General features: G+C 35.9%; 1 protein-coding gene across 1 annotated transcript in view; it reads left to right on the top strand.

Moving 5' to 3' along the window:
• Nucleotides 1-17,861, top strand: part of cdh13 (cadherin 13, H-cadherin (heart)) — a 421,723-nt gene that overhangs the window by 351,539 nt on the left and 52,323 nt on the right. Inside the window, exons 10-11 of the mRNA XM_053500544.1 lie at nt 11,178-11,360; nt 13,320-13,573. Of these exons, the coding sequence (XP_053356519.1) occupies nt 11,178-11,360; nt 13,320-13,573 (437 nt within the window). The remainder of the gene's footprint in view (nt 1-11,177; nt 11,361-13,319; nt 13,574-17,861) is intronic.

The following is a 17,861-nucleotide window of genomic DNA, read 5'->3' as shown; positions in this document are numbered from 1 at the left end:
GTAGTTAGCTTCTTTGGGATATAACTTTGCTACCATAAATAAGAATTAAACTAAAATGTGACCCTATTGTGTCCAAAATTACAACTACTTTGTATTAATTTTTTTGCTTATAAAATTATTGAACCCGCATGACTGTGATTCAGCCAAGGTTAGTCTTAAAAGTGTAGTTGTAGAAGGAGTAGTTGTGCTATAATGCAATCCTGACCATGCAGATAGTGAGTATAACCACAATTTCCTTTACCCATTAGATAATGAAGAAAATGTGGGTTGTACATTCTAAATGCTTAATTTTGATGGACCTTGATTTAAAATTCAGCCACACAAACTCTTATTCTAAGTGATTAGCTATAGCCTGCGTGCTGATTATATGACAAAGCGGCTGTATAGAAACATGTCTGGGCACGGCAGAGCGGATCTGTAATAAAACTAAAACAATCAGGAAATATTCACACCAAAATGGCACCCATTATATTTGTAATCAGCTGTGGATCAGGTAATTGACTTCCGCATTAAAACTGGCGTATGGTTTTAATAAGTTTTAGTAGTGATTACACAAAATGAAACACATTAAAAAAAAGAACATGGCTAATGTGGCATAAAAGGCATTCTAAGAAGGGAAACATTGTGACTAATATTATGTAACCCCCATATTAAATCTGTGGAAAGATTATATCAGCATAATGTCTGTGCATTTATAGGCAGGATGTATTAGCAGTGGATTTCCTCGTATAATGAATACGCACCATGACAGGTTATTATTAACCCAGTTCTTATAGTCTATATGCAAATTCCCGTGTTAAATTTTTATGCCATTTAAATTATTTATCAAAACAACTGTGTATATATATATATATATATATATATATATATATATATATATATATATATATAGGCCTATATAGTTGGTTTTGCCTTTGTCTTCTTACACTCTAAAAAGAAATGTTTAGACTTAACAAAAAAAATTAACGCAACGTTTTGCATTAGTCTTTTTGAGTTATGACAACTTCATTTGAAATTATATTGAACCAACAAGCTACTTTGCGTTGGGGGAATTAGCTTTTCCTTTTCAGTCAAAGATTATTTTAATTACCCCTTACTTATTAACTGTTAGACAAAAGGCAGGTTTTTAGTTGATAACTCATATAAATTATGTTGCTCCAAATGGCTTTACCATATTGTTTTAAAGCAATTTTATATGTTGTTTAATTAATTACTATAATAGTTTATACAAAATTTCAAATAGCAACCATTTAAAAAATTAAGTGACTCCAAATAGCTTTTTTTCAGGTTTCTTTTTATGTAGGGTTTTTTGTTTTTTGTTAATGTAGTAGATTTTCAAAAAAGACATTAGTTTAACCATTATTTTTGTGCAATTAGCTTTTATTTTCAACTGCAGTTGAGTATGTGAACAAATTATATTAAAATCTTGCACAAAATGCAAATAAAAAACTCTCAAAATTTAACTGGTCCTCATTAAGAATAACTAAGCATAATAAATTATGCTATCACAACAAAGTTAGGCAAATCTCTATAAATATAACAGTCAAAAGCCAAGTAGCATGTCATAGAACATTCCAAGAGACTAAGCTCTGAATGACACCAGTCATTTCTAATGAGAGAGATAAATTTACAGTTTGCACTCGCAGCCCATTTTTTGAAACAATATTGTCAAACTTAACAACACACTAATCTAATTAGATTGATAATGTCTATTGAATAACTATTGATGCAAAATATTAATTTCAGGTGGACACATACACCTCAGTGATACTGTCAGAATCACAATGCCAACATTTTACATACCCTTTAATGTTATGAAAAATACCACAAAAAACCCAGACAAATTTTAACCTTGAATTGTATTACAAAAGTAACTAAAATACAGGCAAACTAAAATAAAAGAAACACTCTGCTTTTACTTCTTTGCTACTACAATTTGCCTACAGTGGAAGCACACAGCCATATATGTGAATGAACAAAAGACTTTTAAAAACTGTGGCTGTGACTGAAATTAGTTAACATTACAGTATGTAGCTTACAGTCAAATGGTCAAATTAGCAAAACTTGAATAATGTTTTTTTTCCGAACAGCTCTCTTGCTGAGCAGATATCTTAATGAAACAAGTGCAAATTTATTACTTTAGTAGAACTATTAGATGTAAATTAAAGTGTTACATGAAATTTTGTTTATATTGAGTTTGGTTAGCCTATAAGTCTGATAACACACAATCTAGGAGATAACTAAGTTAAAAATTAACTTATTATGCCAACTTTTTTAAGTTAAGACAACTTTAATTTTGTTTTCAATCCATTAACAATTAAATTTGAGTTTAAATTACATGCGAAATTAAGTTAATATAATTACCAGCATTATTATTTGATCACAACTTATAAAAAAAAAAATTTGCAACTTAGAAAGTTCATCTAAATCAATTAATTAGAATGTTTAACTTGCATCCATGTATTAAATCAAGTAGTGATAAAAGGTCCTCTGAGTTAGTTTTTAGAGTGTATTTCCATGTAAAATAACTACTAATGTCCATAATTGTCTGAATTGAACTGGTGCCAAACAACGAATTTCCGTATCCCAAACAAGTGGTTACAGTTTGGCTTCTTGTAAAATATCATCTGAATATGATTTTGCAAAAGCTAACATCTAAATTGTAGCAGAGGTGTATGAACAAATAAAAGATATGTGATAAAAAATTACATGTTAAAAGGTTGTACCCTGTTTTGAATCTCCTAAAAGTATTAAAAGACCCATATACTGTAGTTTAAGAGATCTGCTACAGTAACAGTTTTCCAGCATATAGAAAAGTAGTAAATAATTGCATAGGTTTCCGATCACTATAACTGATTTTAAAGATCAATCATGTAAAATTTAATATGATACTGATTTTTCTTCCCCAAATGTGACACAAATCTGATTTTCATGGCTCTCTAAATGCACAAATATGATGTTTTTTTTATGATGGAGTCCCTTGTATGTGGCTTAGTATGTGTAGTATGTGGTCCTAGATCGGTTACATGTGTGATTTACGGTCATATGACTTGCCCATCATGGGGGATTTCTTAGCCATCCTACCAACAGCTGCTAAAACAGCTTCAGAGAGAGACCTGGATTTCTTACTTCTCCAGGACCGCAACAAGTACAGCCAACTAACTGCTCGCCATCCTCCAGCCCAAGATCCCAAGCATATTTTAGCTACAATTGCATCCCTTGAAACAACTGAGTGGTCGCACAAACTCAGACACTGAGACACTATTGAGAAAACAGAAATATTGTATTGTTATATTGTATCTGCTTTGCATACATTACATGATTAAATAGAGTTGAATTGTGCATGGTCTGAATGGATCATTATGTCATGTTATGAAAATATTAATTTTAAGCCCTTTTCAGACATGCACTCATTGCATACTTTTTACATAAATTTAAGTGGAGGCTTTGTGTCTGAATGTGTTTAATCCATAAAAATTGACGGAGAAGTTGTACAGGGTCAAAACTATTAACCTTTAAAGATAACGTTTAGAACAATTCTACGTAATTAGATGTACTGAGGACTAACATTTTGCAAGTTTGCATTTAAAAAATACATGGAACAAAAAAAAAAATAAAGCATCTCACCTCAAGTAGAGTTTGTGTATGAGCAAATATGTGAGATAGAGAGAGAGTGCATTTGTGTGTGTGTGTGTGTGTGTGTGTGTGTGTGTGTGTGTGTGTGTGTGTGTGTGTGTGTTGGAAGGGATGGTATATGGGTGCTGCCATGCTTATGTCGTTTAGTTTTAAAAATTACTCTAATGAGTTAAGCTGGGGTAAACACCATACATTTTGCACCGCACACACAGTGACACACACACACACACATTCTCTTTGTCTCTCTTTATTTTATTACATTTTTCCCCAGAATATTACCAATCCCAGTTGTTTGCATTATTTTATCAGACTGAGCTGATTAAAACAAAGCCTGTGAGTTATCTTGACAATCTGGCAACCCTGGGTTATGTTAAAACCATATTTAATGTGCTATAGAAATTCTCAAAAATGACTTTTATTGCATGCATACTGTACTGTGACTCTTTTACCCTGGGATTCTTGGGTATGTCTAAATAAAACCATGAGGCACATTTACATACAATAAGAGCAATCTTCCTGTTGTAGAGAACGATTGTACCAGCACAGTGACAAAATACGGTACAAGTGTTATTTTTTGAGAAAGGAAAAAATGACTAATCTTCTCATATTTTACTCTCATCTTTCAGCCTGAAGTGCCTCTAATGACTCATTTGTTTGTAACAATCTCTGCAGTCTGTTATAAACTCCCAATTAAAGAGTGCAAGTGATAACTCCGAGACACTTTTTTTTATGAAGACCATCTGTCCTACGTACTCATTAACCACTATGGAGACATCTTCCCAAGTCTGCCCGATGTCATCATAAATAGAAATAGTGCAGTGTATGAGAAGCACTTATAAACCATTGAAATGTTTTAGGGCACAAGTGAAAATTTAATGATGTTTTTTTCCCTGGTGCCTTTAAGTTTTACTAAAAGTTACATGAAGTATTTTTGCACAACTTTTACAAGGTCGCTGTATGTAGTCTGTATATTATCTAGGGCAGTGTTGAAAAGTCATCTGTTAGTTTCCCTCTCCCCTGTTCAAGCTCATGAGCGGCGCTCTCTGAGTAAACTTTTGCTCAGCTTCAAGATCTCTGTGAATGCTGTCACCTGTTTAATGTACAGACTTTCCATTAAGCACTCGCAGTTCTGAGGCTTAGGTTAGTCTTCAACTTTTTCTTAGCAGAGGTGCATCAGGGTGGTAGATGATCCTTTCTGAATCGAGTACAAGTAAGCTATGACATGACATGGTGTAGGTCTGAAAGGGTTTCTCAGTGGTGATGGAAAGTACTCAGCCTGGAGTATCCCTCACACCATAGAGAGAGAGATAGAAAGTGATTTTTCATGAAGTTTATGTAAGCCTAACATTCCTCATTTACAATTTTTTTTTTTTTTTAATCTACACATTTAGAATCATTCATTCATATACCACTTATCCTGCCAGTAGCCTGTCCCTGGGGACTCAGGGCACAAGAGAGAGTACACACACACACACACACACACACACACACACACACACACACACATATATATATGCTCAAAAACCTCATGACATTACTCAAAAAGGTGAACGTATAGCTTTTATTTGAAGTGGTCAGATTATTTATTATATGATGAAACAAAATGAAAACATTTTTCATTTCTCGTTCTTCATCATGTTTGTTCAGCCTACTTTGGCTTGACACAATGATGTGTGGTCGCGTATTATAAAGGTTGCTTTTTTTTCTGTCCAGGGGGTCATACTGTACCTTTTTCTCACCGTACAGCTAGCTATAAACGTGGTCATTTCCATCCGTATCTCACACCACTGGTTACTTTGTGCAGGCAGAGGAATTGGGCTCTTATCAGTGATATGGCAGGGGCTCGGTATCAACAGCCTACAAAGATTGAATACTTCCAACTGACCGCTTCAGTGCCCTGGATGATTAAATGGAATGTGACCGTGCACTAGTCTGCAGAAATATGTGGCTTGTTCTTTTAAACCCTCCTTTTTTCTTCACTTCATGGAATGTTCAATTTGTCCACCTCATAGAAATCAAATTGTAAAGTAAATTTTTCATGCGATTTAGTGAAACTGGGTCATAATTTTTTTTTTATCCCAATAGTCACTTTTAACCTTTGAAATTCTATCTTATGATGATAGGCACTGACTAGACACATGTTTGTAGCTTCTGTTTTGGTGCAGATTCAGTGCGCAAAATAGTTCATAACCTGTTATATGGTAATACACATGTTATTACACAATAATAATACTTAATGCTGCTGAATACTCAAATCTGATCAGACAGAACCTCATTTTTCCTTTAATTTGTTTTAATCTGTAATCTGTTTGACCAATCAGCTGCAGTAACATTAACAACATGTAGTCACGTGACCACCCGCAAACTGGCAGCATAGCTGGAAAAAAATCTTCAGCCTGTGGAAGACAGGGAATGAAAACATAAAATTAGCAGAGGCATCTGTCTTCAGTGCTACAACAGAAGGGGGTGAACACCCCTGGCCCCACATACAAAGCATGTTTCGATTACATAAAGTGCAAAAGAACAGCTTCATACTGCGGTGTCTTCTCTGTCTGTCAAAACATACAGTATCATACAGTATCAGCGTATAAAAACTAGATGTCAAACCTGGGGAAACATGTTGCTGTAAGTTTAGCTGCCTTATTGAATGTTGCAATGTAACATATATAATTATTATTATTACTGTATATATAATATAATTATATATAATATACTGTGCATATATAATTATTATAATAAAAAATAACCGGACATTACAATTGAAACTGTTACTCAGTACTTAAGTCTTATCAACAAACACTTTTTTACTTTTACTTGATTAATATTTTGGATGACTACTTTTTTAATTCTACTTGAAAAATATTATTTAGAAGTACAGCTACTCTTACTTAAGTAAAAAAAAAAAAATTGCTCCTCTACCTCTTTCTTAGACTGATAATAAAAATATTCATCAACATGTATAATTGTTGATGTTGATGTCTGCAAAAAGATTTTTATTTAATATTTAGGAAGCAAGCTAATTCACAGTGCTTTGTAACAGTTAGTAGATTTTCAACTACAGGATAGGCTTCAGAACTAATAAGGGAATAGCTGTTATAAGGAAAATAATAACAGGAAAGTAAATTTTAACATTAAAATGACAGCCTTGACTGGATTTTTTTCCCCACGCGAACTATTCTGGTGCTATTATCCTTCTGTTAGAATAATTATTATTATTATATAATAATTATTATATGTGAGTTGTAGTACTGTAAGTGCTAGACTAGGACTATTTAATACAGGATCCTCCTTTCCCTACCTGCAACCTGCTTTTTGTTGTTGTCCTAGAGGCTTTATTTATTTTTTTTTACGAGCACATTTTTACGCATCAGTGCTAAAACAAGTATTTATCATTCAGGATGTTTCTTTGTACAATTAAAATCCCCCCACATAATAATAGCAAATTAAACATTATTATTTGTAATGCTGGTCGACAGTGATAGCCAGTAGCTAGTGGTCCCAAGCATAATAGATACGATTGCTTTCTGCCATTGCCGCCTTCCTGTAGAGGAGTACATGGCACTGTGTAATACAAAAAGGCTGAAGGACCGAATTGGTAGCCTTTGCGTTGGTAATACCCCTCTGGCTGTTCACAATGCGCTCGAACTTCTCAGAACACTGCATAGCTGATATGAATCTAATTGAAAACTTGATAGAATAAAAGGACAGAGAAATTGGAAATGAGAAAATAAATTGTTGCTTGTGGAGCAAGGCAAGAAAGCCAGGGTGGGTGGAGGAAAAATAAAGAGAACTTTTTTTTTTAAATTGAGTTTTTTTTTTTTTTTTTAGATTGTCATATGCTATAATCTCAAATGTTCAATGCCTGAGGCTTCATATTCACAATATAGTATGTGCTAAGGGGTTAAAAGAAAAAGAAACAGTAGCCACTTCCTTTTAGGGCCTTTCCAAACTACATCATCCTGTAATGCAGCTGTCGCCGTGACCCAACACTTTTCTCCTTACATTAATGCGATCCACACTGCACCCCTCCAAGTGAGCAAGCGAGCACCCCTGGGACCCGGGGGCAGTGATCACTTCACACACTGTTGAGCTGAAATGATGGTGGGGCTGATGGGAACAGAACTCATCTGGTCTTACAAAAACATTTCTGCTCCTCAACCAGGCCTGTGACATTGAGGTAGATTGAGGAACAGCTACAGAGCTCAGCACGTCTCTGAAAAGAAAGAGGCTTTTTATTTTTCAGAAGGAAAAAAGGAAAAGAGAAAATAATTGCTTAACTCTGACCCCCTTAACGGGGACACAGAATGAGAGACAGCCTTGAGTAGATTGTTTTTATTTAGTTTGGTGATCATTTCAATTAATTTATTTATTATTTATTCTGTTTGCAATATTAAGTCGAGTGCAAATTTAACTCATGTTCACAATAGCAAGTAACAGGTCTCCATTCATTTTCTAAATACTTGCACAAAACGGAACCATGATTTCAGTCAGCTCCAGGTGATGATGTCACATGACCTGGGATTTTCTTAACTTTAAAAACATTTTATTAAAAAAATGATGCTATATTTTAGAGTCTATTTCTTTAGTGAGCCTTAAATATTAAAAAACACAAATTCATCTTATGCTGCAAGGGAACCTAATATAAAACCTAGGACATAAATGTCATAAATGAACACAAACAAACCAATAACAGCACAGTTCAAAATGATTTGTGTGTTTTTGAATTTATTTTAAACTAGTTAGCATTAGAAGCTTTATGTGCTTGTATAGCTTCTATTATTTTTTTTTATTTTTTTTATCTGGTCAATACATGCCCCAAGCAACAACCTTTGGGCTCGTTGCAAACTACGAATGACTCCTGGCAGTCTTATCTGCAAAGTGCAGGTAACATGAGCGACAGTATGTACTGTGCAAAAAGTCTTGAGGCAGACCTCATTTCTTCTTTAGCTTCCAAAGAGCCAGACTTTTCTGTATTTTTAATGTAGTCTTGAGGAATAGTTCTCCAGGCTCTCATTTTTCATTCTCCAGGCTCTCATTTACAGTCCAGTCTTTGTGCCTGGTCGGTTTTAGACATATGTTTTTGTTTGTTAAACCACATAGTGACCAGCATAAAAAAAAAAAAAAAAACATCTAACTTGAGGCATGAACCAGAGAGAAGCAGGTGCAGATGATGACAGATGTTCAGGCCAGTGATTAGTGTACTAAACTATTGCTAAACGCTGAGTGGTTAGGATTAGAACAGAAAAGAGGGGAAATAAGGTTGCTGCTGACGTTGTTATATAAACAACCATTTTTTTTTAACATTGTATCTTTAGGCATGATATACTGTACAAGGTGTGTACCATTTTTTTAAAGAAAACATGCGTGAGAAGGGAAAATTTAATTTGTGTAAGGCATATGTAAGGCAATAACAATCATCAAACAAACATGACAATTAAGATGAGGGTAAATCCCTCTTCAAAGTGTGCATTCCTTTAGTTCTTAATATTGTGTATTACCCCCTTTATCATCAGTGATGGCATGCGGTCATCTCTCATGTGGTTTAGATGCCCATGCTTCTTGGGAAAATGCCTCCAGTTCCTGTAAATCTTTTGGTTGTCTTGCATGACCTGCTCGTTTAAGATCTCTCCAAAATAATTTAGTGATATTGGGGTCAGGAGACTGTGATGGCTACTCTAAAACCTTCAGCTATTTCTGCTGTAGCCATTTGAGGGTAATTTTGGCACATCCAAGAGTCCCCCAGACTCGCAGCCTTTGTGATGTAGAATGCAAATTGTCTGCTGGTATTTCCTGATAACATGCTACATTTATCTTGCCATCAATTTTGATTAACTTCTCCTACCACTGGAGCTCACATTGCCCCAAAACAGAGATCCACCACCATGCTGGTGTTCTATTCACCGTGAACATGGTATTTATGGTTGTGGCTATAAAGTAAAATTTTGGTCTCATCACCCCAAATGACTCTGCTTCAGAAGTTGTGAGGCTTGTCTAGGCACTGTCTGGCCCTTTTGTGCAGTAACAGCTTTCTCCTGGCAACTCGACCATGAAGGTTTTTTGTGTTCAAGTACCTCCTTATTGTGCATCTTGAAACAACAACGCCACTTTTTTCCACTTTTTTTGCCTGTATTTCTCTTGAAATTGTTTGTGCGTTTTCCTTTTGTGTCCCGAACAATTCTTCTGGTAATAGTGGGTGAAATATTTCTTGGACTTCCTGACCGTGGCTTAGTATCAACAGAATCTCTTATTTTCCACCTCTTTATTAGACCTTGAACAGTACTGACTGGCATTTTCAACTGATATCTTTTTATATCCTTTTCCAGCTTTATAAAGTTCAACTACCTTATTATGCAAGTTCATTGCTAGTTCTTTTGTCTTCCCCATGGTGCAGTATCCACCCCAGTCAGTGCATCACCTCATGAGCCGAGACACCAATTACAATAATAATGAGTCATAGATGTGGAAACTTTACTTGAATTAATAGCTATTTAAACCTGTGTGTGTCAATCTGCGTGTTTATAATCAGGGTTGTTTGGGTGATTTATTTTGGGGATCATTAGGTTAGTTAACCCTCTATGTGATAATTAATAACTTTACATGACCATGATACATAAAAAAATATATTGCAATTTCATTCATATTTTCCAAATAAATGTCAATGTTTAACACTTTTTTCAGGGCAGAACTGTGTATAGACTGTGTAAGTGTGTAAGGAGTTTATAGAAATAGGATAAAAAAAATAAAAGGTTAAAGCTAAAAATAAGCTGATCAGCACCCATCACATAACTGCTCATAACTCCAATCCCTTTCACTCAAACATTTTATGTAGTTTATGGTGCAAGGTTCAGTTTTCATAGTGTATGCACCATTATTTTGGAGTAAGCTATGATCATTCACGCTTTTGTTTGTGTTTTTTAATGATTTAAGCGCCTTGGAGATGTATTGCCATCATTTTTGCGCTATATTTGTCCAAAAAAGAATTTAGATGCTGTGACATAATATGGCTCAAAACTGCTCATAACTTTTCTCTTCTGCTTAATATTTCTTTCTTTTTTTTAAATAAATGTCATTGTCATGATGCTGTGACAAAATGGGCTGGACAGATATACAGACATACAGACATACAGATTTCAGGTCCATCAATAAATGAAACAAAAAGATATAATTGAAAAAGTAACTTTTGACCAGTCTAGAGACAAACCCTTTCTTATATACAGTATATAAATGCCATACTCATGTACTGCTCAGTAATGGCTTGAGTGTTAAGCACACCAAACCACACTTTATGCTTTCTCAGTTTGTATATTTACCGCCTCAGAATACTCTCTAAGAGGTCTCTAAAAGCAGAACATCTTGAGAACTGAAGACCTCTTTTTTAATTGCTGTAGCTGCCTTAATTGCTACTTATACTTATCTATTTGAACCCTCTTAATACTTGTCTTTAATTTCTGGAAGAATTCCAGAACTAATTAAGTATATCCTAAGAGTAGAGGTTGATTGGTCTTTTTGCTGATCATCTGTCTGTGTGTTGTGTGTTGTAGTTTCAGGCATCAGTGGATGAAGGCTCCAAAGGCATCGTGGTGAACCTGACAGTGGATGATCGAGACGATCCAGCCACAGGAGCTTGGAGAGCCATCTACTCTATCATCAATGGAGATCCCAACCACAACTTTGCGATCCACACCAATCCAGACAATAACGAGGGCATGCTGTCTGTGGTTAAGGTACAATCAGTTTTGCAAAATCAGTATTTCAAAATTACAATAGTGTGTGCTTCCTGCCATTGCTTAATTTGATTTTGGCAATTCTAATGACTGCTGGATTTGCTAAATTTGCTGAAAGGGTGTTTTTTTGGCTTTTAAAAGAGAGATGAAAATGTAGTTTTGATGAAAGTTGGGTTTTTCTGCCAACAATGTACTGGCACATCTACATTAAAAACATTTTTTTTTCCCAAACATTAATAGTCTTTAACTTTCTGGGTCCTGGGATTTTTAAAAGAAAGGTTTTGCCCTATTACTAAGAGATCACAAGTTCAAATCTTGACAGTGCCACTGCCATTAATAGCCAGGAGCCGAGGGAGCACATAGGGCTGTGCTTTCATGAACAGATGTGTCTCATTTAAAGCAGCACTGGCCAATCATCCATGTCTGTAAGTTTATGTATGGAGAAGAGGGTCGAAAGTGCATAAGAGTGTTATTCTGCCCTGTGACACAACACAAGCAGCACTTCCAAATGATTTGGCTAGCTGGCTTCATGTGTCTCAGAGGAAGCATGTGCAAGCCTTGTCTCTCCACCCAGTCAGTAGTTGTTGTATAAACGACTGAGCTGGTTAATGGATAAAAATTGGCAGGTTACCAAAAGGCAAAAGAAAAAAATTTAACTAATAAATACAAAAATAAAGCTGTGGCTTTCTGCAAAGTTTGTGTGAGGTAGGTAAAAAACAGATCTCTAAATACAGCTGCAGTAAAGCCTGCAAGCTGTGAATAAAGGCAGTAGTTTTAATAGCCATAGTTTTTTTATCATTTAAATTATAACATTAAGTTAATTAGGATTTTAATTAAATTCCAATTTTAATTAATTTCATTGCTGAGGTTTTTAGACAATCGTTGCACCATTGTATTTCATTGAATGAGTTATAAGGATATTTTTTTATGGTATTAGATTTACGTCACCAGAACTTAAAATCCTAATCATAATTTTTTTATTTTTTATTTATTTATTTATTTTTTTGTCCTGTTGGGACACATATTTAAGTTCAGGAATGTCTTAAGTTTTAGAACTGCATATAGTAGAAAATGTTAAATGTTGGTGATAAGCCTCCGAGTGGCGCAGTGGTAAAGCGCTCGCCCTATCATCCGGAGGTCGCTGGTTTGAACCCCGGGTGATGCTGTTTTCCTCTCACAGCCGGAGGCACAGAGAGAGCTGATTGGCCGAGCTCTCTCAGGGGGGAGGGATGAGAGGTACTTGCGCTCCCACATTAGTCACGGCGCTACAGCCAATCAGGGGCGTCTGTGAGCTCGCGCACACGGAAGGAGCGGCTAGCGCTTTCCTCCAAGTGTGTTACTCCGCCCCTAATGGTGCGTGAGCGAGCAGTTCGAAAAGATGCGGTCGGCTCGCGTCACGTGGTTCGGAGGAAACACGGGATAGCTTTCGTCCTCCCGACTGAGTGGTTGTAGTAGCCTTGATGTGTGTGGGAGCCCCCTAGTGACGGGGTGTAATTGGCCACGACTAGATTGGCGGAGAAAATTGGGGAAAAAAGAATTGGACAGGACTAAATTTATAAAAAAAAAAAAAATAATAATAAAAATGTTGGTGATGTGTTTTCCCAGACTAGCACACACATTGGACAAAATGAAAATGCAAAATAAAGCAAGGGATTAATATTTCAGCAGGTTTAACAGGATTCAAGGACACATTCTTACTTTTATAATTCCATATCTTGGATAGCAACTCCCACAGCAAACAAAGCTGAATATGCCAATTTGCTGGCAAGAAGACAAGCACAAGACAGATTTTTATATCACAGCCACCATATGCAAAATAAGCTAGACATTGACATTCTTGGCAGCTCACCTACTAATCTTAAGTCTACCAACACAAATCTTCTCTAAAACTTTTCTAATTTGTCCTCAGTTTAGTAAATGGTGCATTAAGTTAACCCTTCTTATTTTTTTTTCTTCCAGCCTCTAGACTATGAAAGCAACGTGTTTCACACTCTGCTGATAAAGGTGGAGAATGAGGACCCTCTGGTTCCTGATGTCATTTACGGCCCCAGCTCCACCGCCACTGTATATATCACAGTTCAGGATGTGAATGAAGGACCGGTCTTTTTCCCTGATCCTCTGGTGGTCACCAAGTGGGAGAATATTCCTGTAGGAAGCTTTGTAGCTATGCTTAACGCCACTGACCCAGACTACCCTCAGGTCCAGAGCATACGGTAAGCGATAGAATCATCCGCATAAGAACAAAATATACTGTGCACTAGAAATAACTTAAATTGCCTTCACAAGAAATAACTGTGAATAAAATACAGATTTGTTTTTACTATATTTTCAAACATGCCATGCATTTTACATTTGTGCACTCTGGGTTGAAGCAAGTAAGTGGTCTGGATGGTTAAACCTATCTTACATTGATATTACAAACAAATCTAAGCTCGGAAGCACAGCTTCTGCTTCTCAGACATCTCCCCATCTGTCAGTTCTCACCTCTTCATTTTTCACTGTTCTCCTCCTGTCAGTCTTGCTGTTTTCTCCAGGAAAACATTAGCCCATTGCTCTGCATCAAAGGTTTCGACCATCTGCTTGATCTATCATTTATTTGCCTGCCTACACTATAGACTATCTTTAAGAGCTTTAATCACTCAAATAGTTCCTGAATTCCAGGAAAGATTATGGCTTTGACTGTGAAGTTGAGGAGACCATTATTTACCCATCATGGATATGGGACAGATTATTGACTCTGTGCACTGGGCTCATGCCCAGGGGCCATTAGGGTCCCTCAACAAGGATATCATTGAAATTAAATTATTAGGCCATTTCACAGTCACACATAGCACAAAATATAGAACCTAAGCATATTAAATCTATAATTTACAATCTGCTATTTTATATATTTTTTAACACCTACAACATATTACAGTTTATAATAAACTATTGTAACTGGTTAAATAAAACCTTTGGCTCAGATGCATCCTGCATCAGTCAAATGTACTAAGTTTTGTATTATTTTATACTATGTAAGATATTACAGGACTTGTGCAATGCAAAGTGCATAAAGCATAATAACCTTAACCCACGATCAGAAGAAGATAGAGAAGCTTGCAGTCAGACATGTAAGATCGTTATCTGTCCCTTTTTTTTTTACACAGAAGCTAACGGGGGATAAAAGAGAATGTATGTGCACTTTTTAATGTAGTGAGGTGTGGGTCAGGGCAGGCAGAGTTCCCTACACTAGTTTGTGTGTAGTGAGCCAGGAACAAACATCTTGAATTGGTTTTTGCCTAGGGGTCTGGGATTTACTAATCCGTCCCTGATGACAGGGTAAGATTTTGAAATCATTCTTGTGGATCATTCATTTAATATACAGTAGCTCAGTGAAAGGGCTGTTTGCTTGTCTCAGCACAGCTGATAGCTGCTATTGGTCCAAAATTTAATCAACATTAATATTAAAATATTCCCAAGCTACTTAGGAGAAGGTTTGTTTTGGTCTTTTACCTTTTAAAAGACTTTAAGCTGTGCATAAATAAATCTCGGTAATTATAATATAGCATAAATATACTGCATTTTATTTTAATAGCTCCAGATGACTTGATGAATGGAACTTATTTGTTATATTATTAATACTATTACATTTGTATATTATTACAAGTTCATATTATTATATGCGCGCACCCTATGTACAAAATTACGTTGATTACTAATGGCTCATTCATTATGGGTGTAAAAATGCCCCCCCCCCCCAAAAAAAAAAATTTGCATTTTGCTTTTAAACATGATATTTTTGTTTCTCATAGAGCAGTGGACAAACGCTAGTGTTCTGATAATGTATTGGGTGATTTTAGTGGATCTGTGCCCTTCAGCCGGGACATTGCTATACACCGTGGATTATGTGTACAACATGTGCACCTTGCTCTCCGCTGGTGTAAATCTGTCCTGTGCCTGTTTCAGTGTCAGGGATAAGAGTCTTTGAAGTGCTCTATGTTATATCTAAGACTAGGGCCAGTGAGAGATGAGAAGGAAGAGTGACACGGAGAAAGAAAAAAATGAGCGAGGAGAGGACACAGAATCTTTCAGAAAATCTCCTTGTTTCTATTGTATCAGCCATAACATTAACATTAATTGTCAATTTTGTACTACTAAATTGGCGCCCCATGGCTCATCTCCCAAATTCCTGAAAAAAGTTAATGCTGAATATGATAGAAAGGAATCTAGAAAGAAATCCAGAACACCAAAGTGCACCACAGCACAGTGGCTAAGCAGGCAACACATTCAAGTTTGTTGATCCAGCCTGCAAATTCACCAGATTTCAGTCCAAATGAGCATCCATGGATGGTGCTAAACTACCGTAACAGGTCTGATTCATGGAGGTCCCACTACCATAGCACACCTTTAGAGGTATTGTGGAGTCATGTCTCAAGGTGTTTGGATGGTAAAGGGCAACCTACTCAATATCGCAGTTAATGTTTTAAGGTTTTAAATGGTATTGCTAAATTTTGTTATTATCTATAAAATGATCAAAGCTCAACATTTTGTTAGATTACTTCTTAGGTCCTTATAGAGAGCAGTGGGCTGATTTGCGTTTTAGGCACTTAATTAAAGGTACAGCACATTAAATCTTTATAATACATTCTTAAGTTTAATTATTTCATAAAGCAGTACAGGAGGATTAAGGCATAGTTGAAAACCTGTAAGAGAACTTAAAAGTTTTATTAATTAGATCGCTTTATCTTTATATCAAAGACAGAAGAGAGAAGACTTTGAATTATTATGGGTTGACTGTGTAAGACTATTGTAGCTTTAAGCATAACACATCTTAGAAGTCATGTTGTCTTTAAAAGTAGAGATTTATGAAAAATGTATTAATATTATATGAAGTATTGTGTTATATCTGGTAGATATGATTAGTGGATCTACTCCTTATAGGGGCAGCACGGTGGCTTAGTGGTTCGCATCGTCGCCTTGCACCTTCAGGGTCCAGGTTTAATTCCCACTTCCGTGTGCATGGAGTTTGCATGTTCTCCCTGTGTTTTCTCCAGGTACTCTGGTTTCCTCCCACAGTCCACAGACCTACAGATTAGGCTAATTGGCGTTCCCAAATTGACCGTAGTGTGTGAATGAGTGTGTGACTGTGTGTCTGTGTGTGCCCTGCAATGGATGTGACCTCCGTGACCCTATATACAGAATTAAGTGGTATGAAAAATGAGATGAGATGAGACTCCTTATACTGTAGGAGTATGGAACTGAAATCATCTTCTTTGCATCATTACAAACTACCATCTTCTAAGACATTCAAATACATTATTTTGAATAGCGTGGTAATCAAATTTATATATGTATGTAGCAATATGTATAGCTTTTAGGATATTCTATTTGTTCTGTGTGCTATTAGGAAAAAAGAAAGGGGTGGGGGGGACCACATCACATTTCACCAGATGTAAAGAGGAATTTTAAGATATTACAGTAAATTCGCAGTAATTATTACTGATAGAGGCTTATTCTCGATTTCATGTAAACACAAAGTCAAATAAAACATCATGCATTTATTTAGAAAAAGGTTACAGCGCTTATTAATGTTTTATAAAGATTCATTTGAATTTGTTAACCAATACCATCTCACACACGCAGGTAATGAAGGGTAATTTCACAACAGGGAATTGACCCAAAGTCATATACTGTACCTCATGCTTAAACCAGCCAAGTAAACACACTCCTCGTTAATAGTTATTTGCATTAGTCTTAATGAATGAATCATCCTTAATATAAGAAGCCTCCGTCATTAAATGAAACCAATCCATTACAGTCTTTTCATCTACTGAAAGCTTTCAAAGTGATATAAAATGTACAGCCTGTCAAACTGAATGATGACGAGGGCATCGTTAATACCCTTGGGAGTATATGATTATTCTATTAGTTTTTTTTTTCTTTAATCACATTTTGAAAAGCAAGGTGATTTCACAAATTTAGAGCGGCAAGGATGAACAATACAGAAGGATCTATGACAGATGGTCACATTGATCTTTCTGCGTCACTTTTTGTTGTGCCCTTTTGATAATTCTCCAGGAGAATGGTTTTACAAGACATGTAATTAACAGCAGCACAGATACTGTAAATCTCCCAGTATTCACTACTGGAAATGATGACAAAACGAATATGTTCCACATGAACAGGAAGCATTGACTTTGTGATAAAAGAAAATTTATGAATCCTCATTCAATAACATTCATTTTAACTCACTCATTCTCTATATTGCTTGTCCTGTACAGGGACACGGGGGCTGGAGCCTATCCCAGGGGACTTGTGGCACCTACTGTATTGCAGGGCCATTCATTAACAGAAAATTTATTTCCCCCAAGGTCTGAAAGGACTAAACATGCTAACTCAACAGAATTTTCTAATTCAGGGAAACAGTTGACTTACTAGATGCTCAATGTTATATCGGGCTACAATTCAATCAGTAAAGTATTTTGTCACAGATCATATTTGGAACATCATCCATGTCATAAC

Source organism: Clarias gariepinus, chromosome 7, assembly GCF_024256425.1.
Source record: "Clarias gariepinus isolate MV-2021 ecotype Netherlands chromosome 7, CGAR_prim_01v2, whole genome shotgun sequence".
Lineage (NCBI taxonomy): Eukaryota > Metazoa > Chordata > Actinopteri > Siluriformes > Clariidae > Clarias > Clarias gariepinus.
Note: the sequence above shows the minus strand (reverse complement) of the source record. Positions and strands in the feature narration are given on the sequence as shown.